Source organism: Bacillus rossius, chromosome 8 (assembly GCF_032445375.1).
Source record: "Bacillus rossius redtenbacheri isolate Brsri chromosome 8, Brsri_v3, whole genome shotgun sequence".
In the NCBI taxonomy this organism is placed as follows: domain Eukaryota; kingdom Metazoa; phylum Arthropoda; class Insecta; order Phasmatodea; family Bacillidae; genus Bacillus; species Bacillus rossius.
Window position 1 is genome coordinate 48,029,678 of NC_086336.1, and position 27,030 is coordinate 48,056,707.

The 27,030-nt window shown below is 41.8% G+C and overlaps 1 protein-coding gene across 2 annotated transcripts in view; it reads left to right on the top strand.

The window, feature by feature from the left end:
- The first annotated feature begins 8,934 nt into the window (after window positions 1-8,934).
- Window positions 8,935-27,030, top strand: part of LOC134534873 (uncharacterized) — a 31,246-nt gene continuing 13,150 nt past the window's right edge. Inside the window, exon 1 of one of the 2 annotated variants that reach the window (XM_063373518.1) lies at window positions 8,935-9,114. In XM_063373518.1, the coding sequence (XP_063229588.1) occupies window positions 9,087-9,114 (28 nt within the window). In that variant the 5' untranslated portion in view covers window positions 8,935-9,086. The remainder of the gene's footprint in view (window positions 9,115-27,030) is intronic. The other variant, XM_063373519.1, reaches the window with a different exon arrangement.

The following is a 27,030-nucleotide window of genomic DNA, read 5'->3' on the forward strand; positions in this document are numbered from 1 at the left end:
CAGGTTTCGGATGTCAAACTAACAGTGCCGCGCGGGGGGAGCGGAGGGCTGGAGGGAGATAAAGCTGCGACCCAGGTGCGCACAGCACATCTCATGTTACGGCGTGCACCTACGCGTGACGCGGCCTGGCTAACGTTCGTAACAATAGTATTTACTTTTCATATGAAAAATTATTTTGCATAAGACATTAATATTAACATTATTTTAGTTATTTCACTTTTATAACCTCTTTTATCGCCCATTTGTTCTTCGCCATTTTAAAGATTCGTTGTGACAGAAACGAATGCCAATATGGTTTTCACTGGGCACGATTCTTATTGGCTGATTCCGGTCAACATACAACATTTTTTAGAACTTGTCCTATATGCAAAAAATTTGTTGGAAACTCAAATTACCGATTTTGTCAAACGAGCATGCAACACTAGTGAAATTTTCATTGACGATATAATACTCTAACATTATTTGACCAAAAATATTGAAAAGGGTAGAAGCGAAAGTTTGACAGTGAAACAGGGCCTTTAGCAATAAAAAGAGTAATATTTAAAATAAAATAATAAAATGCAAAAAAGTGTGAAGTTTCCTGGCGATGGGCCAGTGTCTGGAAGGAGCTTGAGGTGGGGGTGAAAAACCCCGGGGTGCGACGGCCTCAGTCGTCACTGCCGAACAGCGCCTGTAGCCGAGCAGCCAGCCGAACAGAGATGGGCTGGGGCCTCGGGTCTCGAGGCAGGTCGTCCGCTGGGCGTGATGGCGGTGGCCAGCGCAGGGGAAGGGCAGGAATTTCAACAGGGAGCAGGATACTGATGCGGGTTTCGATGAGGAAGAGGAGCACGGGCATATGAGGAAAGAGAGGGGGAAGGCGTTGGTGAATTCGGCAGGGAATAGGGAACAGGTGAAAATTGGTAGGAGTGGCCTGGGATGTACACTAGGCTCGGTTCGAAGGCACCAGTGAAGTAGCCCTGTTGGTGGGCTGACCGCTGCTCCTCCTCGCGGCATGGATGTTGATGTTGCCGGAGGTGCCTGTGCCCTGCACGCTTCAAAGACAGAGAGAGGAAAAGGGGGGCCCTAGAGCGCAATCCCGAGGGCCGCTCCAGTGAGGGATTCTAGAGCGTAATCCCGAAGGCTGCTCCAGAGGAAGGAGTGGGGAAAGGTAGGGGAGTAGTAGACGGGAAGGAAGTAGCAATAATATTCCTATTTCTCTTGCCACTGTAAACAGTCAACCATTTACAGATTGATTTCATTATCTCATGTTTATTGTAAATTAATTATTATATTTAAATATGTATTTGTATTATAAGTTGTACCAGCAATCACACTAATATGGATAGCTAAGGCCAGCCAGTATGTTTAGTCTTTGGAAATTGCAGCAGTGTAATAATTTATTGTCCTCATTTAATTCTTTGGACGCCTATTCCTTTTTCTGCAAGCTTTACATGAGTTAAACACAGGTTTAATTACCGTACATTGGATTTTACTACAACTGCTGAGTATTTCTTCCTGCTAGTTGCGAGCTCGCTGGTTGCTACAACAATTCCTGGGAAGTTGAGGTTGAAAAGGAAGGAATAGAGGAGGTTTCTAAGACGCCATGTTCGAGAGAAGACGTTTCCCTTGCGATGTGTCGCCAAAACCCTGGTGCCCGCAAAGGAAACAAGAAGATCGTGTCCGCTACTATAGTTAGATACTATAGTGTAAACGGAGTATTCAGATAGGAGAATTCTGAGTTCATCTACCTCAGAATACAGGGTATACGCCTTAACACGACATACGCGGCGTTTCGCGAGTGCTTCCAGCATCGCGACTTCTACCTCTGATTCCTGCCATCTCGTGGTGAGAACTTTCCTTGTACCACGTTTTTCAGGACCATTTTGGTGTCGCCGATCCAGTCAATGAGTCGTAGCCTACGGCAGTCGTAGTGGATTAGAACTCTATTGCAGCGTCCCTTTCTACAAGTTCCTGCGACCATACACCGATCTACCCAGCAGTCCTGAATGGCCGAAGAACCTGCCCTACCCCAAATTGAGCTAGTAGGTACCGGTAGTTGCAAACCTTGATAATTCAGTAATGATGGTGTAGTATCGAAACTGGACCCAAATCCATTCATGTCTGGCTATCTGTATTTGGTAGGTTATTTAAAAGCTGGTACAACATTAGGATAATCTGAACCTAATCTTCCTAGTCAAATTTGTTCAGATCAATAATTTTCAGTTTAAGTGTTGTACATATCTATGTGTTGAAATTATATCAATTATAATATTACAATACAATTAATACCATTAAATATTGCTTTAATTAATAAATTTTATCAGTTTTGGTATTAATCGTACACGAGTACAGCCAACCACCATACTTTGCCAGCCATTTAACATACATTACCCTTAACATACACTACACCGTACTATCATTTGTAATTACTCAAACACAAGTAACTGTGACGTGTTAACTGTGTCAAACGCAGTTGTAATAGTCATAGACAGAGACACGTTCGCGCCACACCACTTGTTTTATTCCCCATATTTATCTGGGGGAAGGAGAGCTGTCAGGTCTGGTTGACCCCGAGTATATATACACAAAGTCTACACTTCCATCATGGTTGTCTATACAGAGATTTAATATACATCCTTCACACACCTATGTGTAAGCATTACATTTAACTATACAATTTATGATAATCCAATCACTATGTGCATGACATTTAACCTCGCCGTAGTTGTTCATAGGTGAGTTATTAAGTTCACTTAATAACTTTTGCTAGCCCTTTGCCATCTGTGGGCAGGTAGTGAAACTACCCATTGTGGGCCATAGACCGGGTAGCGAGTCGTGGTGCATAATGTGCTGAGGGTGTCACTTTGACCGAGGCCAGAAAAAAATGGCAGACGTGACAATTCGCCCCCTCCCCCTGTGGCCTCGGCTGGGATCGTCGCACGTGCAAGAGGGCAGCACACTGGGCTTCAGTCCCAGCGTGGTCCTCTCTGCACTGGCCACTACACTGAACTACAGGTCACAGGTAACGTGCTGGTTTCGCAAGGCATTCCCGCGGCTACAGCTTCCTTCCAAGGCTAGGGTATCTCACTGGGCTGGGGCTGTAGTCATGCTGAGTGTCCTGGAGTTCAGCCGATGTCTTCTCTGCTTGCAGAGTTTCGGGACGGTTAGCCTGATCTAGACTAGGCGTCTCGTTGGAACTCCCCAGCTGGGCCCTACGCAGTTTCTTTTGGTGAACTTTGATGGTTTTGCAAGGATTCAGTTCGAGGTAGAACACTTGTCCGCACCTCCCCACTATTGGGTACGGGCCCTTCAGGGTGGCATGAGGCCTGCACCGAAGTTAACTTCTTGGGAAGACAAGGGGTGTGTCCGCCAGTAGACCTGCTCCCCTACTTCGAGTGCGGATACCTGGGTTTCTGGTGGGGTTGTTGGCTGGGTTCGTTGGAGGTATCGGGCCTGGTGTGACCTGGCGATTTGGTGCCTGGCTTCGGTGTCGGGGCTAGAGCCTTTCCCTGCAGCTTCTTCATGGAACTGGGTTCGGGCCCCCCGCAGTTCGCAGTGTCCAGGCCGGGCGAGGTCTTATCCCAGTAGCAAGTGGCTAGGGCTACATGCCAGGGCCCCATTATATTGGGTCCGCAGGGAGAATAAGATTGCCGGGATGTGCGAGTCCCATTGCCGATGGTCTTAGCGGAGCTGTAGGCATACTACCTTCTTAATATCCTGGTTCCTCCGCTTTGTGGGGTTTCCTCGGGGGTGGTACAGGGCAGTGGTCCATTGATTCGTTTGCCATCGCTTGCAGGCCTTGGTCAAATGTATCCCGGTAAATTGCTTCCCGTTGTCGATGAGGATTTGTCTGGGGTATCCTTAGCAGGAGAAGACTTTATTCTCTAGAATTTGGATTAATTTCGGTGCTTTGGAAGTTCTCATTGGGAAGGCCTCCACCCATCGTGAGAATATGTCGGTGATTACTAGTAGGAATCTATTCCCTTGGGTACTTTTTGGATAGGGTCCCATGAGGTTGGCTGCCACTGTTTCCCAGATTCTGTTGGGTTGGTGGGGTTAAAGGTGGCTGGGCCCCACATGGCAGTGGGCTTTCGAGGTGTTGAAAAGATGGCAATGTCGTACATAATCCTCTACATCCTTCTTTATTCCATCCCAGGTGTAGTTCTTTTAAATGGTCCTCCGGGTCTCGGCCACGCCAGGGTGGCCTGCGAGATCTGAATCATAACAGGCCTTTAATACATGTTACCTCAGGTCCCGGGGAACCAGTAGCTGGGTTGGCCCCTTTCTCTGGCCATCTCATTAAGCCAACTGCGTGAAGGCGATGGGTTCGGATGAACTGTTGGGCGGCAGGGGATCTCTTGGAAGGCGGTGTGGTTTGTAGGTCCTGTAGCCTTTGTACTAGCAGACAGATCCCTTGGTCTGCTTGTTGGCCCTGCTGTACAAGCTGACAGTGACTCTCCCTCAGGATTTCTGTTTGTTGGAGGTTTATCTCTTCTTCCTCAGGCAGCAGCAGGGAGTCGTGTTCCATGACCATCCTGTCACAATCTTGGAAGATGTCGTACAGTGGTGGTCCAGTGGGGGCCCGGGACAAGGCGTCTGCAAACTCATTTTGTTTTTCAGGACAATGTTCAATGGAGAAGTCGTACTCTTGTAGTAGTAGTGCCCAGCGATCAAGTTTGGACTTGCTGTCTTTCACAGAACTTAGCCAGGTAAGTGCCCGGTTGTCCGTCCGTAGCGTAAAGTGCTGGTCTTCTAGGTAGGGTCGAAACCACTTGATGGCCCACATAATTGCCAAGCACTCCAGCTTGTTGCTGTGGTATTTTTGTTCTGCATGGGAGAGTTTGGCACTGGCACAGGATATAATCCTACGATTCCCAGTCTTTGGTTCCTGGTAGAGCACGGCTCCCAGTCCTAGTTGGCTGGCATCTGTCTGGAATGTGAAGGGCTGAATCGGGTCGGGCCGAACAAGCTTCTTTATCCAGGAGAATGGTTCCCGAAGGGAGGCCAGGGCTTGATCCTGGGTGGTTTCCCAATGGAAGCATCTTTGTGGACTCAGCAGGTCGGTAATAGGCCGACAGATACTGGCGAAATGTGGCACAAATTCTCTTACCCAATTGCAGAGGTCCATGAGTTTTCGGACCTGGTGTATGGATTTGGGGGCGTTGGCTTCCATGATGGCCTTGATTTTTTCAGGATTGGCCTCGTTTCCTTCGGATGACACCAGGTGTCCTAAATACTCCACTTGTTGTTTCCAAAGTGGCATTTGTTTAGATGGCTGGTTAGGTGGTGTAGTTGACATCGCTCCAGGACTTGGGCTAGGTGGATGTGGTGTTCCTCCCAAGAATTGTAGAACACTATGACATCATCTAGGTATGCGAAGCAAAATTTCCCAATGAGGTTGGGCAGCATATCCTGCACCATCATCTGTTGAAACATGCTCGGGGTGTTCTTCAGGCCAAAAGGCATGACCTTAAATTGATACCGCTCCCCAGTTGGGGTAGTAAATGCAGTCAGGTGCTTAGATTCCGGGTGCATGGGGATTTGCCAATAGCCGGACTTGAGGTCCAGGGTCGAGAACACACGTGCTGTCCCAATGTCTTTTAGGGTTTCGTGAATATTTATGGCTGGTGGAGCTGTGCTGATAGTGGCATGATTCAGGGGCTGGAAGTTGATGCAAAATCACAGCATTTTGTCCTTCTTGGTTATAATCGCGATCTGGGAGTTGTAGGGAGATCGGCTGGGTTCTATTATGTCCGCAGCCCTCATATCTGCCACTTGCTCCGCGATCAGCTTGCATTTATGGTGCGAGGGGGCCCCTGGTCTGGAGTATATGGGTTGGTTATCCTTCAGCATAATCTGGTGGCTAACACTGGATGTGTGTTGTAGTCTCCTACTAGGCAGGAATACAGCTCCATAGGGTCGGAGTGTATCCAGTAGCTGTGGTTGCAGAGGCTCGGGGAATCCCTGGTGTAGATATGCTAATGTTAGCATGGGTGGTGTGGTATAGGCTCCCCACTGAGTGACCCAGTAGAGGGTTTGACTTGGAGCTGCTCCAAAGCACACCCTCTGGGCTTCAAAATCCACAACTGCCTTCTGTTCAATGAGCCAATCTTGGCCCAGTATCAGGTCTTCGTGGAGTTCTTCGGCTACTAAGCAAGACACTGTCACTTCCCTATTCCCAATGTGGCATGTCAATAAGGCCCGGCCTTGGATGGAATTACGGGTATTGCATTGTGCCAGCTGTTTGTATTGCACTTGTGGGGCCATGGCTGCTCCAATCTGCTGAACCCAGCTGGCTTTCACGTAGCTGGTGGTGGCTGCAGAGTCCAGGAGGGCATATATCTGGTTGTTGGCTAGTTATACATATAGGCGAGGAAAGAGCCGAGGGTGGTTGTGTTCGATACTTATTACTTGGCCCGTTCCATCGAATTCTCCAGGGGTCGCATATGAGCACCAAGGGTCCTCCTTTTTCTTAGGGATGGTTACAGAGGCATGTTTACTTCCCATTATGTGTTTCCTGGTGGGACCTTCTGGTCCTGGTTGCCCCAATCCCGGCGCCACACTGGGCAATCTGCGTTTAAATGCTGCTCTGGGCAGTACCAGCACTTTGGGACTTCCTGACAAGGGGTGAATTTTTTCTTCTCTTGAGTCGAGGAGGCGTTAGTTTTACTAGGACATGGACTTCGCGTCTCCTGGCAGTCACCTTGTACAGCAGTGGCTCGGAGATGTGGTTCGGACCAGTCCTGGGGGGCTGGGTATCTGAGGAATGGCCGCAGATTGGGCCTCACTAGTTCTAGAACTGTAAGTAGAAATTCTTCTGTTGGGAGGGGTCCTCATGGTCTTGTCCACGGAATGACCTGAGGAAACATTTTGCTGTCATTATGCCTGGGTTTGTCTTGGGGTTCTCGGCTGGTCTCACACTTGAATGATAGCTCTGCGAGGTTCAGTGGGGTGTCTTCCCAGCCCAGGCATGAGAGGTGGTAGTCTCGATGGCAGGTCTGACACATCGTGAGGACTAGGGCAGTCTGGGGGCAGTTTGGGGCGAAACATCGCCGAGGTGTCCCTGGAGATGGTTTCTGGTCTCGTAGTTGTTCTCGGCAGGAGCGACATACGTAGATGAAATCTTGGGATTCCGGGTTCCAATTGGCTTGATCCCGACATTGCAGTTCAAAGGGAGCCCTGCAACAGATGCAGGTGAGGCTGTATCCTTCCTGGATTTTGCAGCCAGGTGCAGTGCATGGTTGGTATGCCATCTGGATGAAGGAGGGTGCCACCAGGTGTTTGCTGTACTCCTGGAAGTGAGTGTTGGCTCCGACTGCTCGAGTTCGATAGTCTTCCTAGACTAATTCGGGCCCCACGTTGGCCCCAAATTGATGTGTTCCGGCGATGGGCCAGTGTCTGGAAGGAGCTTGAGGTGGGGGTGAAAACCCCCGGGGTACGACGGCCTCAGTCATCACTGCCGAACAGTGCCTGTAGCTGGGCAGCCAGCCGAACAGAGATGGGCTGGGTCTCGGGTCTCGAGGCAGGTCGTCCGCTGGGCTTGGTGGCGGTGGCCGGCTCAGGGGAAGGGCAAGAATCTCAACAGGGAACAGGATACTGATGCGGGTTTCGATGGGGAAGAGGAAAACGGGCGGATGAGGGAAAAGGGGGAAGGTATTGGTGAACTCGGTGGGGAATACAGGACAGGTGAAAATTGGTAGGAGTGCCCGGGGATGTACACTGGGCTCGGTTCGATGGCACCAGTGAAGTATCCTTGTTGGTGGGCTGACCGCTGCTCCTCCTCGCGGCATGGATGTTGATGATGCTGGAGGTGCCTGCGCCCTGCACGCTTCAAAGACAGAGAGAGGAAAAGGGAGGCCCTAGAGCACAATCCCGAGGGCAGCTCCAGTGAGGGATTCTAGAGCGTAATCCCGAAGGCTGCTTCAGAGGAAGGAGTGGGAGGGAAGTAACAATAATATTCCAATTTCTCTTGCCACTTGTTTTATTCCCCAGATTTATCTGGGGGAAGGAGAGCTGTCAGGTCTGGTTGACCCCGAGTTCATATACACAAAGTCTGCAGTTCCATCATGGTTGCCTATACAGAGATTTAACATATATCCTTCACACACCTATGTGTAAGCATTACATTTAACTATACAATTTATCATAATCCGATCACAATGTACTAGTTGTTCATAGGTGAGTTATAAAGTTCACTTTAAAACTATTGCCAGCCCTCTGCCATCTGAGGGCAAGTGGTGACACTACCCCTTGTGGACTATAGACCGGGTAGCGAGTTGTGGTGCACCCGTGGCTGAGGGTGTCACTTTGGCCGAGGCCAGAAAAAATGGCCGACGCGATAAGTGACTACAATTAATAGTCATTTTTTATTTTTGATAATTATTTAGTTTTATAGTGAGAATAATAAAGGATGACTCTTTATGTAACATGTGGTAAGATATATTTTGATCTTATTAAAATATTATTTTTCAATCATAAATAATTATTGATCCAGTAGTCCTGAACATTAATTTAAAGTACCTAGTGTTATTAAAATTACTTCACGCTATAATGAAAACAACCGTTTTTGTCTATAAGAAAGCACTGGGTGATTATTATGATTATCATAATGGAAAGATAAATTGTCCAGTCATTGTCTGGAGACAGTTCGGTTTGTTTGGCTTCACTTTCACTATTACATGCTCCACCTAGACTCTTACAATATATTTTATGAAGATAAACGCACTTGAAAGAGCCGGACAACAGGAACGCTACGCGATGTTTGCACTGGCAGCATGTAAAACCTGTAGTTTTATTTTGTTTTACGTACATAAATACGCTACGCGAATTTTATAAATACAGCTTGTGCCGCGTGCACTGTTAGAAGTATTATCTGCTACTTTTACTTATTACTGGTTTCACAGCTCGCATGATCCTGGGTTCGCTCTACACTTCATTCTTCTATGGATTTCTCCCACACCAAAGTAACGGGAGTCGCTGGAGAACAATCACGTTCACCCACACATCAACACTGACGAGCGAAGTGCTTCAATCCTTGGCACATTGTGGATGTTGGTTCCTGAACGTGCGGTGACTCATTACTGTTACTGGGTTGCTGTGATCCGTGCATGCGAATCACGGAGTTAGATAAAATGGGTAAGTCTTGTAAACAACAACTGTTTTGAGATAAAGGTACTGCACATCATCGTTCATTGATGTTTCCAAATTGTATTTAGTTTTCAGGTATTTAACGTTTAGTTGATTATAGTACGAATGGATCAAGAAATGTTTTGCATCAGTTACGAGTAGCAATTATAGTAATTATTAATCCCGGAACGCTTATTGAATAAAATTTAACAAGTTTGGCAGTTAGTACAGTTTGGAAATAAAATGTTACAAATCATGCATCGTTAAAACGCGAGTTTTTTTTTACATTATTTAAATTATAACGTGCCTTGGGGGGGAGGGGGTTTCAAATTATTTTATTCACTAGTAACTGTCACTTGTATTCCATCCTGTGAATACTTTAGGTGGAATATTTTTGTATAAGTGTTAGTTATACGCTTTTAAATGCTTCCACATAGGGCCTAAAAAAAAGGTATTTTTGTCCATTTTTATTATTATTTTATATTGATCAAGTTATAAATATTTAGGGTATGTAATTATGACGTATAGCATACACCATGCAGAGATGTCAGTCAGCTGAACTCCGCATGCATTGCCAAATTTGGCTAGCACGGAAACCACACCTCGTGGGCTGGTGAAGAATTGTCTTAAAGGTCATTGGAGAATGTCCAGAGTTAGCACATGGTGTTGTGGGTTGTAAAAGAAGGTCACGGGTGAATATTTTTCTGATATGGGAACATGTCAAGGTTGTTAGAGAGCTTATATCTCTAAACAAACCAACTGCAGTGTTAATTAAAACGTTATACCAATAATCGTTCGGAGAAAAGTTTTTTTTTTGTGAATCTTATTTTGACAGTGAAGGTAGGTTTTAAATGTGTTTAGTTGTAGTTCCCGATTTATTTATTTTTGTCATGATTAACCTTACATTTTATTTTAGTATGGCTCTTTTGTAAATATTTTATGTAGTACGACATAGGTTCGTGAGTTCTCTTCACAGTTATGCTATGATTTGCATAACTTGACAAGTGAAATAAACCGAATCGTTGCTAGGCAACAACCGGACAATTTCTCTTCCTGACATAGTGGCCATAAGATTTATTCACTTTTTTATAAACATCTTCGCTTCACACATTCTAGTCTATAATCCGGCTTTATGTTACAGGAATGACCATCGATGAGAAGCTGTCATTTGCTGTGTTGAAAGGGGTAGTACCGTTTTAGTTAAATTTCGAAGTTACGGTGGTGTGACTTCGGAAAATTTGTATATAGTTTTTCGTTTTATGGTCCACAGACCCCAAAAACATCGTCAATTCAAAATTTATATAGGTATATATCATAATTTTTCACAATACATTTACAAAATGATATACAAAATATAATTATAGAAAAATCGAAATTGTTAATGGAAATAAGGAAGGTTTTGTTTAAAAACAGACAAATCGCTGTAACTCCCATAATATGATAAATATCAAAATCCGTTTGAACTTACTATAAAAAAACCGTTAGAATTGTTTGTAAACCTTATAGCTATTATCTAAATAATTACTTCATAACTACCTTTGTATTCATATCATCAAATTCGTTCAATTTTTTTGTAAATCTTATAATTTTTATCTCAAACCTTTCTCTGAAACAATTTTTGATAATACAAACTAATATTGCAAGGGGTAAGAAAAACCTGGGGTTGGAATAAAAAATAAATAAAACTTCAAACCATGTACGCTATCGAATCCTTATTTTTGTTTAACTTTCTTAATATTGTCTAAAACATTTGTTAAAATAAATTTTTATATTACCTGCCATTACTGCAAGGGGTGGAAATAATGTTTGAAAGTATAGTATCAAATCCGTTATAATTTATTTCCCGAATCCTAAATTTTATCTAAAACTTTATCTGAAACAATTATTGATTGAATGAATTCTTACCGTAAAAACACGGATTGAAATTTAAAAAAAAAAAAAATCAAAACTTTTCTAGTATCAAATCCGTTTGAATTTATTTTAAAACAGCTTGTTGTTATATTAAACCTTGGTTCAAAGCAAATTTTTATACGACCAAGGTATTAGTGCAAGGCGAGAAAAAATATTTTTAAAGGTCAAATAAAATTAATAATTCTCTTAGTTGGCATAATGTGTAGTTCTTTCTAAGCTATTCAATGCTGGATGCATTGAAAAAATGTTTAATAGATCATTTTGTAACATTGGAGAACCTAAATATGTTATGTACCTACATTAAGTTCTTAAAATGTTCCAAATTTTATATGAGCTTCCAAAATATTTCCAGAAGAAATTAATACTTTTAAATCTACCTACGCTTGTAAGTTGAACCGAAAAGGATTTTTTTGACGTGACGTCTAATAAATCTATGAACGCCGGCTGCACGCACTAAAAAGGATGAATCATGGTCCCGTTATGCTCATTGTCCCATTACGCTCATTGTTCCGTTACGCTCATTGTAGGCTTGAGCCGCATCTATCTCTCTCTCTCTTCCACTCGATTGGAACAACCATCGATTTGACTTTTTCGAGGCACATTAAACTTGAAACACTCCCATTCGTTTCCTACTTTTCCTGTCATCGTCCTATCCTTAACAGAATAACACAGATTTGAATAAGTTAAATAGCAAACATGTATAAAAGTTATAGTTAAAATAATCTGTACGTTAAAGTAATAAACATATTTGAATTAATGAGTGCAAATAAAAGTAATTTTATCAATTAAATTGTAGATTTCATTTCACTCCTTTGTATCCATACAAAATAGTGATAATTCAATAAAAATGATTCAATTTTATTTATAAAAGTATGCAATCATTTCATCAAAGTTTTGTTATGACGTTGTCACGTTAAACTATCGTCCGTAAACCGACTTTACAGACAACCAATTTTTTTTTACTTGTTTAGTTCTATATTTGTAATCATGATTTTGAATAAATTTATAATATAACTATCACGAGATGAGTATGGATCATTGACGGAGTCATTGGTGAGGAAAACAGGAGCACTCCAAGTAAACTCATTGATCCACAGTAACGTCCGCTACATTTGCGAAATATCAGGATCTCACTCTGACCAGAATCGAACCCTGAATTGCCTTGATGATCTCACCACTCAACACTCGTCGCCCTTTATTTGCAAACGGTTTTTTTTTTTGTAGAGGTAGGTAATGTGAGAGAGTGTGAAAGAATATGTGGAAGTTTGAAATGGTGATTTGAAGCTGCGTCGGAATACATTTCCCTTGTGGCAGCTTTTTGCTGAGAGGCGCGTGATCTAACCGCTCAACCAATTTAGCCCATCCCCCCATATATATATATATATATATATATATATATATATATATATATATATATATATATATAAATTTGTAACCCATAAATATTTTTACTTAAGTTATCACCAAAAGTGTTTTCAGTTTCAGATGATTTATATTCAGCGTTGAGGCATTTACATGTGACGCGTTCGGGTACCCATGTTGTTCGGCTAGCGCTGATAAAAAAATACTTTCATGTTGAACAGAAATATACTTACCTAGTTAGGTTTTCAAAAGTAAAAATTTATTATAGTTTTTCCCTAGAATTAATACTTTTCGTACATCTATTACGCTCATCGTTATTTAAAAAGAATTTTACGTTAAATTTGGTTTCAGAGTTTCGAAAATGTTTTAAAGAGGTATAGAGGGAGATATAGATATATAGTTATAGAAATAGAGATAATGAGAGATAGAAAGTGATAGATATATAATATGTAGGTAGATATATAGAGAAATATTGAGATACAGACATGTACATAGAGAATTAGAGAGAGAGAGAGAGAGAGAGAGAGAGAGAGAGAGAGAAATGCTTTGTATATGTGTACCTACTTAAAACAAATTACAAAAAAAAAATTTTGATTAAAGCATTTCAACGCATGCCGGGCATTAGCTAGTATGTAATATAAACAGCAACATATTAATTGTAAACTGAAATGTGCATCGCTGGGAGTGAAACCTATGTAAGAGGTTTGATCACGCAACGGCGTCGTAACGAAATATCACCAGGTCACGACTCTTTTCCAGATTGCGCTTTCGTGGGAGAAATCTCACAAACGGGTCTGGTGATGGAGGTTGACCAACGCCTATTGCGAGCTACAAAGTTCGAGCCACAGATCGTAAGATCTGTCAAGTCTTTTGCTCTCGCGGCTCGTTGCCTCGCGAGCCTGGTCCAGAGTTCGTCGTTCCTTACGCTTTTTAACGTTTCAAAAAAAATATTTTGGCCGACAATCTGAAGTAATATTATATGCACACCAAAATTTAAAAAAAAAAAAAAATGGATGTAGAAACGCATCAGTAGGAGCATGCATATTCCGCGAAAAGATTCCAAGACTAACTGAAAGTCAAAACACTGTAACGTCGTCTGTGTTTTTCGTCATTGGGTGAGTTTCTTTCAGGTACATGTCAATTGTTACAACACCAATCACAGGCATAATTAGTGCGGAAGCAAACGCGAGCTGAGTGGCTCTGTCAAATAAGGCTACGACTTTTCTCACAGACGGCCGCCAATCACAAGTAATAAGACGGTGGTGCGGGTACCTATACCTTGTTGCAGTCAGAGTTTTTCACGAAAAATGCCTGCCCCTACGCATCAGTGTACGTGAGTGTCGCATCCCTAGACGCATGTAGGAATGCCGATGCATCCTTTGTGAAGATTGGGAAGCAAAGGAAAGATTCCCGTGTCCACTACGATGCACTTTTGGTGGATCCTTTAGCTAAGGGATCCATTAGGCTAGTGTTCTGATACAGCGAAAGACTCGTAATATCTCGGGGTGGCTCGATCTTTCCCGTGAGATATCGGGTGAATGCTGGGAAATGAAAGGCTTGTAGTTCGACGGGCGACAAGCTAAGGAGCGGCTAGAGCACAGATTATGCAAACCACGCGTCAAGGGACCAGTCTTCTTTAGACATCACAAAGGCCTGACTGGTCGTATAGAGCAGCCGTTGAGTTATTTTTCCGGTAGTGAATTCCAGGTAATTCAAACGTTAAAATTTCCTTACCGTCGGTTAACTACGAATCTACATTTATTTCCTGGTATGTAGTCGTTGATAGACATGTTCAAATTGAAATTCGTGCAGTATACATCCATCCCAAATTTTTAGATTAGCTTAAATGTACTATAGGATGAATGCAAAGGGATGTGTGTTTTAAACTTATGTTCATCTACTGACATCGTTATCATACAGATCTCGGTGTCCATTTGGCATTGTGATTGGGCCTAAAAAGTTGAGTAATAAGGTGCCAACCAAAAGTGAAAATCATGTATCCGACCACAAGCAGAGAAATCTAGCGACTCTCTGTGTTAGTTTGGTTCAGCTTAATGCATCCATATGATTTTTTTTTTATGTGCAAGTTTGCACGAAGATATTAGACAAGTCGTGTTATGCGAGTGTAAAGTAATACTATGGCAACAAACTGAATAAGCAAATAAACAAATATTTCTTCTAGCTTTCCAGCTAACCTGCGTTGCCAAATTTGGCTAGTGCGGAACCCACTTCTTGCGGCTGGTGAGAAATGATCCGAAAGGTCACAAGATAACGTCACATTGCTGGTACGTCCCAACAAACTCGCTCAGCTGCAGCGTGGCGCTTTTTTTTTTTTCCTTCCGCCCGACAACTAGTGCAGGGGAAAGTGAGGGACGCGTAGCAAGGTTATTCAGATCAGAACCTTGGACTAATGCGGCGCCTGCATAATCATTACGGATTTTTTTTGTCTCCGGTCAGCGAGTACCATTAATTGCGTTGGGTAACTGTTTCCCTGGCGTGCCGAGATGTTGGCATGAACTGTTTCTCTGTCTAACGCAGGGGGCGGTCCCTGGTCAGGCTAGCCGGGCTAACGCCCAGGACCAAGCATCTAACGCCTAACGGGCCCCGCGTCTGACAAGCCCCGCGTCTAACGGGCCAAGCGCCGGACCATTTAATTATTATTTTCCTTTTCTGTTTCAATTTCTGTGAAAAATAAGTACTCCCAACGGAAAGCTGAAAAATTAAACCGTTATTTTCCCTTAATTTAAAGTGCTGGTCAATACCTTTTACTTTTGATTGCAACTGAGTTTTCATGATTTCGTATAAGAAAAACTCTTTGAAATTTTATTGACTCACATGGTGCGATTTCACTGGATTTTTGAACATCAACTGCACCATCATTATCACCTCTGCCGTCACTATCTGCTCCTTCACCAACACTATCACCACCTCCACCATCACTATCGCCACATCCACCATCACTTTCGCCACCTCCGCCATCACTATCACCACCTCCACCATAACTATAACCACCTCCACCATCACTACTATCACCATCACATCATCATTAATTTATTTTTTATTTGTTGATAAAAAAAAGGTTTACACTAACATCGTATTTTATTTATTTAAATTGGATATATTTATGTCGTGTCGACGGCGAGGTCCTGAAATACGAGCATATGTCTTATTACTGGGGAGTAACCTTTTTGATGTTTCTGGACTGGCTTTGACAACTACCTTTGCTATTACCGCAAACAGGTGGATGAATGCAAGTTGGCTGAGAAAGTACAGCTGTATGAAGTTCTGCTATTATTTTCTATACTAATATTATAATGAGGTAAAGTTAGTTTATAAGTTTGAATGTAGGGGTAATGTAACTACTAATCCTATTCTGACAATTCTTTCACTAATAGGAAGCTACTTTATCCCTGAGTGCTATAGGCTATTTTTTATTGTGATAAAGATGTGTTTTCAGTAAGTAAAGTGTTGTGTCAATTTTTGTGTTAAGTTATAGTTACTGTTACTGTATAATGACGAAAACAGGCCTAAAATAGAATTGCAACTCTCACGAATGATATTTCAGACGAGAGCAGCCAGGTTACACCGAATGGAAGAGTCTTCTGAAACTACGCAGTGTCTCGCGAGTCACAGAGATGACATATCACAGGCTCGAGCTAGGGAGACCAGCATAGAACGTGGGCCCCCAGGCAAATTGTTGCAGAACACATCACTGATAATATGGGACTAATACACCATTAGTCATAGAGCCCATGTTGACCGAAAGTTAAAGGACCTCAGAAACTTTGATGCGGTCATGTTTGCTGGTGATTTTCGGCAGTCACTTCCCGTCCTTACAAAAGGGACACGTGCAGACATCATTAAAGCTTTCCTAAATTCATCTCGCTTATGGAGCTCTATTCAAAAACTGAATTTGCGAACAAGCATGAAAGCCCGTCTTAGCGGAAATGCGAATGATTTCCCACAAAAACTACTCAGCATTTAAGAAGGAGCACTTTATTCTCCAAATTTAATCGCTAAAGGTGCTGAAATCTTACTAAATGAGACACTAGGTCGAATAGTTCACAGCCTGCAGCATTTTATACATGCAGTATATCCTGAACTTGAAAAACTACTCGATTGAGAATTTCATTAGATGTAAACAAGGGCAATAGTGTCGCCTAGGACCGACACTGTCAATGAAGTCAACAATCTAATTCTACAGAAAGTGTCAGGCCCAATAAAAAGGTCGGTTGACACAGTTTGAAATGTCGAGGATGTAGTCCACTATCCACGGGAATTTTTAAATTCATTGAATCCATCTGGCCTGCAGTCTCACGAATTATTATTCAAAATCGGAATGCCTATCATGCTCTTAATAAATTTAAGCCCACCTAATATGTGCAGTGGCACAAGGCTACTAATAAAATTCAAAAGATAACTTAATTGTGGCGACCATTCCATCGGCCCAGCAGCCGGCCAGTTGGCGCACATCCCGAGAATTACAATGATCCCCACGGACTTGCCGATATGTTTCAAACGGCTCCAGTTTCCCGTATAAACCTTCATTAGCGCTGACCTTTAGTAAGTCACGTGGACAATCATTATCTTTGGTAGGCATTGATTAACTAAAGAGTGTTTCATCAATGGGCAACTATATGTTGGTTTATCACGAGTTGGAACTCCAGAAATATATTTTGCTACCAGAACATTAAACGACAGCTAACATTGTATACAGAGAAGATCTAAACCAACAGTTACTTTGTAATAAAAATAAAAACTACATTGTTAAATAGACAGTATGTTGAGGAAGGTCATGGAGTAATATATATCTTATATTATATATATATCATATATTATATATATAATATAATCCGAATTTAACTCGAGTTACACACGGGATTCTGCTAGTGCAGTTATAAAGGCCATTCGTATTTGTGCTAGTGAGGTAATAGCATTTTTCATGAAAAAGGGTCTCTTAAACTTATCCCTATATTTAAGCCTAGCACACTTCTGCGTGGCCTTCAAGGGATGCGAAATCAGGAAGGCCGGAAGTCCTTCGGAATGCGAGTACACTGCTTTACCACTGCGCTATCTCGCTATGTTACAAAGCACTGTTGTCTTAGAAATTGTTTTTATTTTTTTTCCACTGTAGGGGATTGCATGATTGTAGTGTACCAGTAAGAACCCTGGTTGTACATTGTCTAGTAATGTGCGACCTTCTTATTACTGGGAGAGTAGCTTTTGGGCGTCACAGACTCCTGCTGCAACAAACATTTCTGTGTAGTTGCAGAAGGCAGTCGGGTGAATACATGTTATTTATTAGTATACATTAAGAATAACAGTATTTTATTTTGTTAACACTGTTATGTTTACATTTATTTTCTGCAATGTTTTCATGAGAATATTGTTATTGGGATTCTGAAAATTTCTCCAATTCAGTAGAATCTGAATCAATTTAATAACCACTGATTACTTTAGTGACTCGAATCAGAATTGATTTAATAAACTGTAATTTTCACCTTCTTACAGTAAATTAAACTGCTCCGGCTCTGGGTTCATCTAAATCAATAGGAGTTCAACAGGGAAAGTTTTCGTATCTTTCATTTGTTTCATCAATTCACGTCAGTAGTCATCAACGTACGGCACGGCGATGGGTAGGTGAAAATCCTCCGGGTTTTCACATTGATATCACCACAAACATCCCTTTCATCACCACCATCATTATTACCACAACCTTCATTACTATCACCATCACTATCACAACCTTCATTATCTCCACCATCACTTAACCGACCTCTAACTTCACAATCATCACCTCCACCATCACTACCACCACCTCCCCCATCACTACCATTACCATCACATCATCATATGTTTCTTTGTGATTTTTTGAGAAAGAGTGTTAACACAGACCTCGCATGTTATTTTTTATTTTAATTTGGATATGATTATGTCGTGTCGACGGCGAGGACCTGAATCACGGGCCCAAGCAACAACACAACATACGGAAACTGCCGAAGGGAATCGGCCGTGTTTTGGTAAGGAGCTGTCTCTGCATTTGCCTGGGGTGGTTCCGGGAGCCAGTGGAAAATGGAATTCACCCATATCCTTCGGAAGGCGTGTTGATCGTCTTACCGCTGCGCCAGTAAGAACTCTGGTCGGGCATGTATGTCTTATTACTGGGGAGTAACCTTTGTGATGTTTATGGACTGACTTTGACAACTATCTTTGCGATTCCCAAAAACAGGTGGGTGAATGCAAGTTGGCTATGTAAGTACAGCTGTATGATGTTATAAAGGCACTTCGAATTTGTGCCAGTGATGTAACCGCATTTTTATTGAAAAGGGTTTCTATGTCTTAACCCTAGATTTAAGCCTAGCACACTTCTGCGTGGCCTTCAATGGATGCAAAATCAGGAAGGTCGGATGTGATTCGGAATGTGAGTTAAGTGCCTTATCACTGCGCTATCTCGCTGTTTTACAAAGCACTGTTGTCTTAGAAATAGTTTTTATTTTTGTTCCACTGTGGGGGACTGCATGATTGTAGTGTACCAGTAAAGAACCCTGGTTGTACATTGTCTAGTAATGTGCGACCTTCTGATTACTGGGAGAGTAGCTTTTGGGCGTCACAGACTGCCTGCTTCAACAAACATGTCTGTGTAGTTGCAGAAGGCAGTCGGGTGAATACAAGTTATTTATAAGTATACATTTAGGATAACTGTATTTTATTTTGTCAACATTGTTATGTTTCCATTTATTTTATGCAATGTTTTCATGAGGTAATATCTTTGGTTTTATCCTAAAAACCTATTACGATTCTGAGAATGTCTCCAAATCAGTGGAATCTGAATCAATTAAATAACCACTGATTACTTTAGTGACTGGAATCTGAATTTATTTAATATTCTGAGGTTTTCACTGTCTTACAGTAAATTAAGCTGCTATGGCTCTGGGTTCATATATATTAATAGGAGTTCAAGAGGGAAAGTTTTCGTTATTTTTCATTTGTTTCATCAATTCACGTCAGTAGTCATCAACGTACAGCACGGTGATGGGTAGGTGAAAATCCTCCGGGTGTTCACATTAATATCACCACAATCATCCCTTTCATCACCACCATCACCATCACTATCACAAACTTCATCTCCACCATCACTTAACCGACCTCTAACTTCACTATCACCACCTCCACCATCACTATCACCAATAGTACCATTACTGACGTAACCATTACCATTACTATCATTACCAGTACCATTACTATCACAACCAGTACAATTACTATCATAACCAGTAATATTACCATAACTACCTCCATCATCACTACCTCCACCATCTCTATTACCACCTCCACCATCACATTAGTAAAATCTGTCATTAATATCACCACCTTCATCAAATTATCGCCACATTAACACTATCATCACTATCGCCACCTCGCCAAAACTATCAATACTATCGCCACCTCACAAAACTATCATCACTACCACCACCAACACTATCGTCACCATCACTACCGCCACCTACGCCATTACGATCACAGCCTCAGCCATCACTAACACCACCTTTAAAATCATTATCACTACCTCTATCACTACCATTACCTACACCATCACCATTGCCACCTCTACCAAAACTAACATCACCTCAACCATCATCATCACCTACTCTATCAACACTTACACCACCTCCACCATTATCAACAACTTTATGGCTATCGCCATATCCACCATTACTATTACCATCACCAACATCATATGTTTATGACTTGTTGAGAAAAAAGGTTTACACTGACCTCGCATAATTATTTATTTATTTTATTTAATTAGGATATGTTTATGTCGCGATGACGGCGAGGACCTGAAAGACGGGCCCAAGCAACAACACAACACACGGAAACTGCCGAAGGCGATCGGCCGTGTTTTGGTAAGGAGCCGTCCCTGCATTTGCTTGGGGTGGTTACAGGAATCCAGTGGAAAATGGAAAACAACCGCGATTCCGACACAGATCCTTCGGAAGGCGTGTTCATCGTCTTACCGCTGCACCAGTCGCGCATGTATGTCTTATTACTGGGGAGTAACCTTTTTGATGTTTCTGGGCTGGCTTTTACAACTACCTTTGCGAATACCGAAAACAGGTAGGTGAATGCAAGTTGGCTGAGTAAGTACAGCTGTATGATGTTGTTATGATGGCCCTTCGTATTTGTGCCAGTTAGGTAACCGCAATTTTTATTCAAAAAGGGTCTCTAAGTCTTAACCCTAGATTTAAGCATAGCACACTTCCGCGTGGTCTTCAATGGATGCGAAATCAGGAAGGTCGGAAGTCATTCGGAATGTTAGTAAAGTGCATTACCAGAGCACAATCTTGCTCCGTTTTAACACAATGTTTTTTCTTAAGAATTACTTTTATTTTGATTCCACTGTGGAGGACTGCATGATCGTAGTGTACAAGAACCAGTAAAAATCCTGGTTGTACATTGTCTAGTAATGTGCGACCTTCTGATTACTGGGAGAGTAGCTTTTTGGCGTCACAGATTGCCTGCTGCTGCAAACATTTTTGTGTAGTTGCAGAAGGCAGTCGAGTGAATACAAGTTATTGAAGTGAAACTTCTCTGGGTGCAATGAGAGTACAATTTCAAGGCCTAATTTTAATCCAACTTTTCGTGAAACAGTGTTGTGGTAAAGAGAGTACTATGCTGTATACATTGTTGGGCTCGTTTTCGTTCTCTTTGTGCGATGATTCGTCACCCGCTCAGAAAAAAATAAAACCGAGAGTGATAGATGAACGTATTAATAAGACAGATTGTGCGCATGATACAGTCAGCTGTTGTTGCCTTGAATTTTATATTTGCTAAGAGCGCAGCGCGCTCGCGTTACTCCTTGTTCAACCAGCAGCGTAGAGAGCGCTGTTGAGACAGTCCCAACATTTCCCGCATAGATATCGCTACCTTTTATGAATTTTATATTTCGTTCAGAGATTTGACGGTTCCATTTTGTAGAATTGTTTGAAGAAACAGTAACATGCACAGTTTTTCTTTTCGGTCTGAATATGTCATAAGTGAGTAGTACCTATTTATTTTATTTAATCATTATTGATAACCTCTATAATATTAAAATTAGTGTAAATATCAGGGAAATAAATTCAAAAATTGAACTTAAATTTTGGCTATAATGTTTTAGTTTGATCCTTTTAATACTTTCTTCAAATCCTATTAATTCTATAAGTTTTTGAATAAAATTGTACTGTCTCTTATCTCTTTTTACTCTTTCTCTAGTTCTCTCTCTTTCCATTTTTCTCTCGCTCTCTTTTGTTAATTCTTTCTCTCTTTTTCTTTCTTTCTCTTTCTATCCCTTTCTCTCTTCTCTCTCTCTCTCTCTCCCCCCCCCCTCTCTCTCTCTCCCTCCCTCCCTTCCTCCCTCCCATTTTACCCCTTACGATAAACTTACGAGTCGAGGTTGGATTGGCCACAGAAGTTTCACTTCTATCAAGTGTACGGAGTTGCATGCGCTCTTTTTTTAAGTATACGTTAAGTATAACTGTATTTTATTTTGTCAACTTCGTTATGTTGGCATTTATTTGCTGCACTGTTTTCATGAATGTAATGCTATGCTTGTATCCTAAAAACCTACTATGATTCTGATCATTTCTCCAAATCAGTGGAATATGAATAAATTTAATAACTTCTGATTACTGTAGTGACTAAAATCTTAATTGATTTAATTAACTGTGGTTAACCTCCTTGCAGTAAATTAAGCTGCCAACTCTGGATTCATCTAGGTTAATAGGAGTTGACACATCAGGGAAAGTTTTCATTATCTTTCATTTGTTCTATCAATTCTCGTCAGTTTATTTCGTTATTTCAATCCGAGGCGGAAGACACAACAGCTGCCATTAGCGGTAAATGGCGGCGTGTTCGTGAGTTTGTGTCTTAATCGCCATTTCGCGAGCTAAGAAATAGTGTGGTAATTTCCAAGCAATCTTCTAGCAGTCCTTAAGTCTTCTATTTGTCATGCTGCGATTTCTTGATGTCTCTGTCTCTTGCTCAAGACTATGCTATTTCCGAACACTAAGGATGTGTCTTTTATTGATGCAACCTTAATTAAAAGAATTTTTTTATTTATTTAAAAACTGCAACTAGCTGTGAAAGAATATTTGAATTCTTTAGACGCGAACAACCTGGTGTATTAACAAATAAATACTTTTCGGCAGTAATATTATAATATTTTCACATTTTTTTCCACATTGTAGTTTTCAGGCACTTATCAATGTTTACACATTCAAGTTAATCATTTATATACTTCTGTACTTCGGAGGTATAAGACACTATGTCACAAAAACCAAAATTTCATTATAGCATTTTAAATAATTTTAAATAGTGCTTCACTTATTTAATCAACTATTTTTAACCCAAAATATGTGCATTTGTGAGATATTGTAGATCTTGGTGTAGTATGCCACTATCAAACGGTGGTCAAGTTAATGGTTAAAAGTGCATTTTGCCCATAAGTGGACATACCTAGTGTGTTAACCTCCGAGGAACAGATTTATAACAATATATATTTTACGAGTGGGGAAAACGGGTTTGTAAAGAAAACCCAATTAAGTTTTGTACAGGTTTATTAATTACTAATATTTACATTACTAGTTAAATAATCGCACTTAAAAATTTCTGATAAAAAATCACCAGCACTTAAAATAGTCTGATCACAAACCACTAAGTATCAGACCATTCCACAGTTCGCACTCCTCACTGGAGCTAGGCTCAACAGTGGTTCGCCCCTTACCACGCGCCTGTCCACACACACAGAAAAGAAACACAGAAAAGAAACACTGAAAACCAATCGAATTGTGTTTTGATTGTTTTCTGCGTTCTTGATTTTTTAACATGTATGATATTACTAAGATGAGAAATTTAGATATGTTTACTGCAACACTATTCACGCATTGTTTTATATTTAGCAAATAATCAATGATTATGGCTTGAAATTATTAATAATATTGTATTTTATGTATGTAACCAGCTCAACAAAGCTACTTTCAAACTTAAATTTGACTGGTTTAGGAAAAGGCATTGCCAGGGTTTTTTTAATATCTTTTATTTTACACATCTTAGTTATGGTTCCGTGTATATTGATTACTCTCTTTATTATTTTACTGTTTTTTATCAAATTTTCTCTGTCAAAAAAATTCCACTACCTATATGATAAAATTCTATTTAAAAAATATTCTACATTCGTGAATATTGTGATGTTGAATTCGAGATTCGATTAAAATTTTAAAAATGTGTGTGCATGGAGTCCACGCACGACAGAAGTAAAACTTCACTTGTTTATTAGGTAGGCTATAGATAAAGATAAATTATTAGTATTTTTTATTAAAGAATAGATACTAATTGATAGGGGCAGACATTTTTCGCGAATAAATCTGAACGCATATTAGACTGCAAAAAGGTATACGCGCACCAGCGGTTTCTTCCTTGTGATTGGCGGCCGTCTGGCGAGAGATGTCGTTGCCTTGTTTGACCGAGCCACTCAGACGCGTTTGCTACCGCACTGAATCACTGTGATTGGAGTTGTAAAAAATCGTCGTGTACCTGAAAGAAAGACACCCAATCACGAAACACTGACGATGTTACAGTGTTTTAACTTTCAGCTAATAGAGGAATCTTTTCGCGAAATATGCATGCCCCTACTAATTGAGAATATTAAGGATGCGGTATGATCGCAAATGAAAAATAAATGATACTAATAAAGTTAAATTGCACTACTTAAAAGAAATATAGCAGCGTCAATCGTTAGCCGTTACGAAAACTGATAAGTTGACAAGCATAAGCAGCGTTACGAGAATTCCGTTGCTATACTAATGCGTCATTTCTACCTCTCTCAGACCGTGCCCCCCCCCCCCCCCTTTTTTTCCACCGGCCGTTATAACTGGCATAGCCTATAGCATGCTACGCTACGTACCTACCCCTCTTCCTTTGTCGTCTTCCCATTTGACCACTAGTGCATGCGTTTGAGCGGAGTCGCTGCTGACGCACTCTCCTCCTCTACCGGTTCCCCCACCACGTACCTGACTATTCCCCTCATGCTATCGGAATTTTCGTAACGCTCGAAAAATTGTAGCCCCCTCAGCAAAGAAGCTTCACTTAAAAAAAAAAAAACAGTACTCCGCAGAACCGTAGTGGTGACTTGTACCTGTCTAGTTGTGTTCTACCACCCTCTAAACGTATGTACCACGAATTTCGAAACACTCTGTGGAAACGTCCATAGCCACTTGTGTACAAGATTCGGGAGGCAGGTCTGATGGAGGCCTTTATTTTAGGCTGTACGAAAACTTGGGGTGCGGGTCGGGTTTATAAACTAGCAAGAAACGCAGGACGCAAAAACGCAAGCAAAAGCATCGGCAAACTTTCAACTTCCTGCGTTTCAACCTTCCATATTTGAAAACTTCTAAAGACGCAATTCCTGGGAGTGGTGGCCTCGCCGTGATGTTTGAGACTTTGAAAATTGTTGGATCGTTGAAAATTTGTTGATCCCGTGGACCATGATACGGGTCTCGACTATCGAACCATCTCCTAGGTTTTCCGAAAATTTTTGACAAAAATTATGTTCGTAGTTGTTTGCAAACGAACTGCGATTTGGGACTATGGAAACATAACTCCCCCCCCCCCCCCCCCCCCCCCAATCACTACGCCAAAATAATTTCCTTGGAGTTCTCCCCTCTTGTTGGCGATGAAGGCCACGTGTTATGTACATCACGTTTTCACTAGTACAACTTTCGCGCAGTGAAAGAAAATCACCCTTTCAAATCAAATTACTGACAGTTTTCGTATGTTTTCATGATGAACATAAATTATCTAAAGAATCCCGGCTAAGAAGTTTGTTTTCTACTTTTTTTTGTTACAATTTCAGGTTGAAGCGTTGGTACGTCTTGCGACTTTTTTTTGCTTTTATGAACGACCGTGATTTTCTTGTGTTGGTTGCGTTTTGCGTAGTCGCGACGTTGCGTCCCTTGCGTGGTTTACAAACCCCGGCCCTAGTTGAGAGTGTTCCGCGGAGGTGAATGTTACGTTACTTCGACGGAGTCACGCTCTCCGGGTTTTGGCTCGTCCTGGCTTGCCCCCACGCACAAACGTGGTTACTTTCTCTTCGGCCGCCGGCACGTTCCGAGTCGGTCTCGTCTGTCCGTTACGTCAGTGATAACTGGGTACCGCTGGCAGACACATTGTTAGCATCCGGAAGTGGTTTGTACCTATAGATTCATTAAAAACATCGATCACTCTTCGACTATCTGAATTTTTTTTGGGGGGTGGACGAGTGGTGGGGGGGGGGGGGGGGCGGTGTCACTGCGTCGAACCACATGATCTATTATCACTTTGATCACCACCGAATGTCCGCGTTAGTCTCATTACTTCAGCTTTAAAAAGGCTTACGTATAACCCCTATGAAAAATTATCATTCTTAAACGTTTTTTTTATTATTATTATGAATCAAATCTTTTTATGCACCTGACTTCTTGTTGTGTCTTATTTCTTAAGCAAAAATTGTTTGGAATTAACTCGACATACTTTTCTCTCGACGGTAAGATATCAGCAATATACCCTTGAAATTGCGCGAGAGAAGCCGCGGTTTGTTTGCTATAGTGAGACACAGTGGCGTAGTCAGGATTTGTGTATGGAGGGCGTTAAGAAGCATGCCCACCCCCCCCCCCTCCCCCGCCCCGTATTAAAGCGGTGGGTCCGGAGGCCCTCCTCCGGGAAAAATTGGATTTTAAGGTATAAAATAGTGCTATTTTAGCAGTTTTCGGTACTTAAATTTAAATATTGCAATGAATAAGAAATTAATTAAATATTTGGGGCTAGGGGGGGGGGGGTTGAACCCCTAACCCCCCCCCCCCCTGGCTACGCCCCTGGTGAGACAACAATGAAGCAAACACGCCCGAAACGGGATCGTGCTTCGCGAGTGCCGCCGCGGACGTAAGACGCCGTGTAGATCTGCAGGTCGAGAGGGGAAGGCGGGGATGTCCGTCTCTGCGCGCTTCATGCTCTGTTTGCGGCCTGCAGCGACACGCAGAGACAGCTTATTCCCGGGGTCACCGCCAGAACAGTAAAGTCCGGTCCACACGCAACGTTTTGTACACAGTTTTGACTGCGCAGGCAAAACTGTGCAAACAAAAGGTTGCAGTTTAGCCGTGTCCACACAACACACGTTTGCAGCCAAGTTTTATCCTATCAGTTGCGAGAATTCCTTACTTTGGCCAATTCTTTCCGGTATACCGACCTCAAAGAATTTTTTTTTTTTTTTGTGATTTTATCTCTGTTAGCCGCGATGCCAACCACTTTGTATTTTTGCACAAGTGCTTCATACGCTTGACTTTTTTTTCCCCCTATCGTTAATTTATTTTGGTTTGACCCGCCACAAACACGGAAAGGTCTTGTTCAGACCAGTGAACTCCGTTAGAAATTCACGTGAACACTGTAGCAAATCGGTCATCGTTTAACAGATTACACTGTTCCGGCACAAATACCTAGGGAGAACTGAGCCCCGTGTACGGAGAAAACGGAGGAAGTGTCCACACGCTACGACAAGTCTGTGCAGGTCGACTAACCTGCGCGGACATAAATGCTCTCGGCCACAGTTTTCCTTCTCCGTGTTCCGTCTCCGCGCAGTTC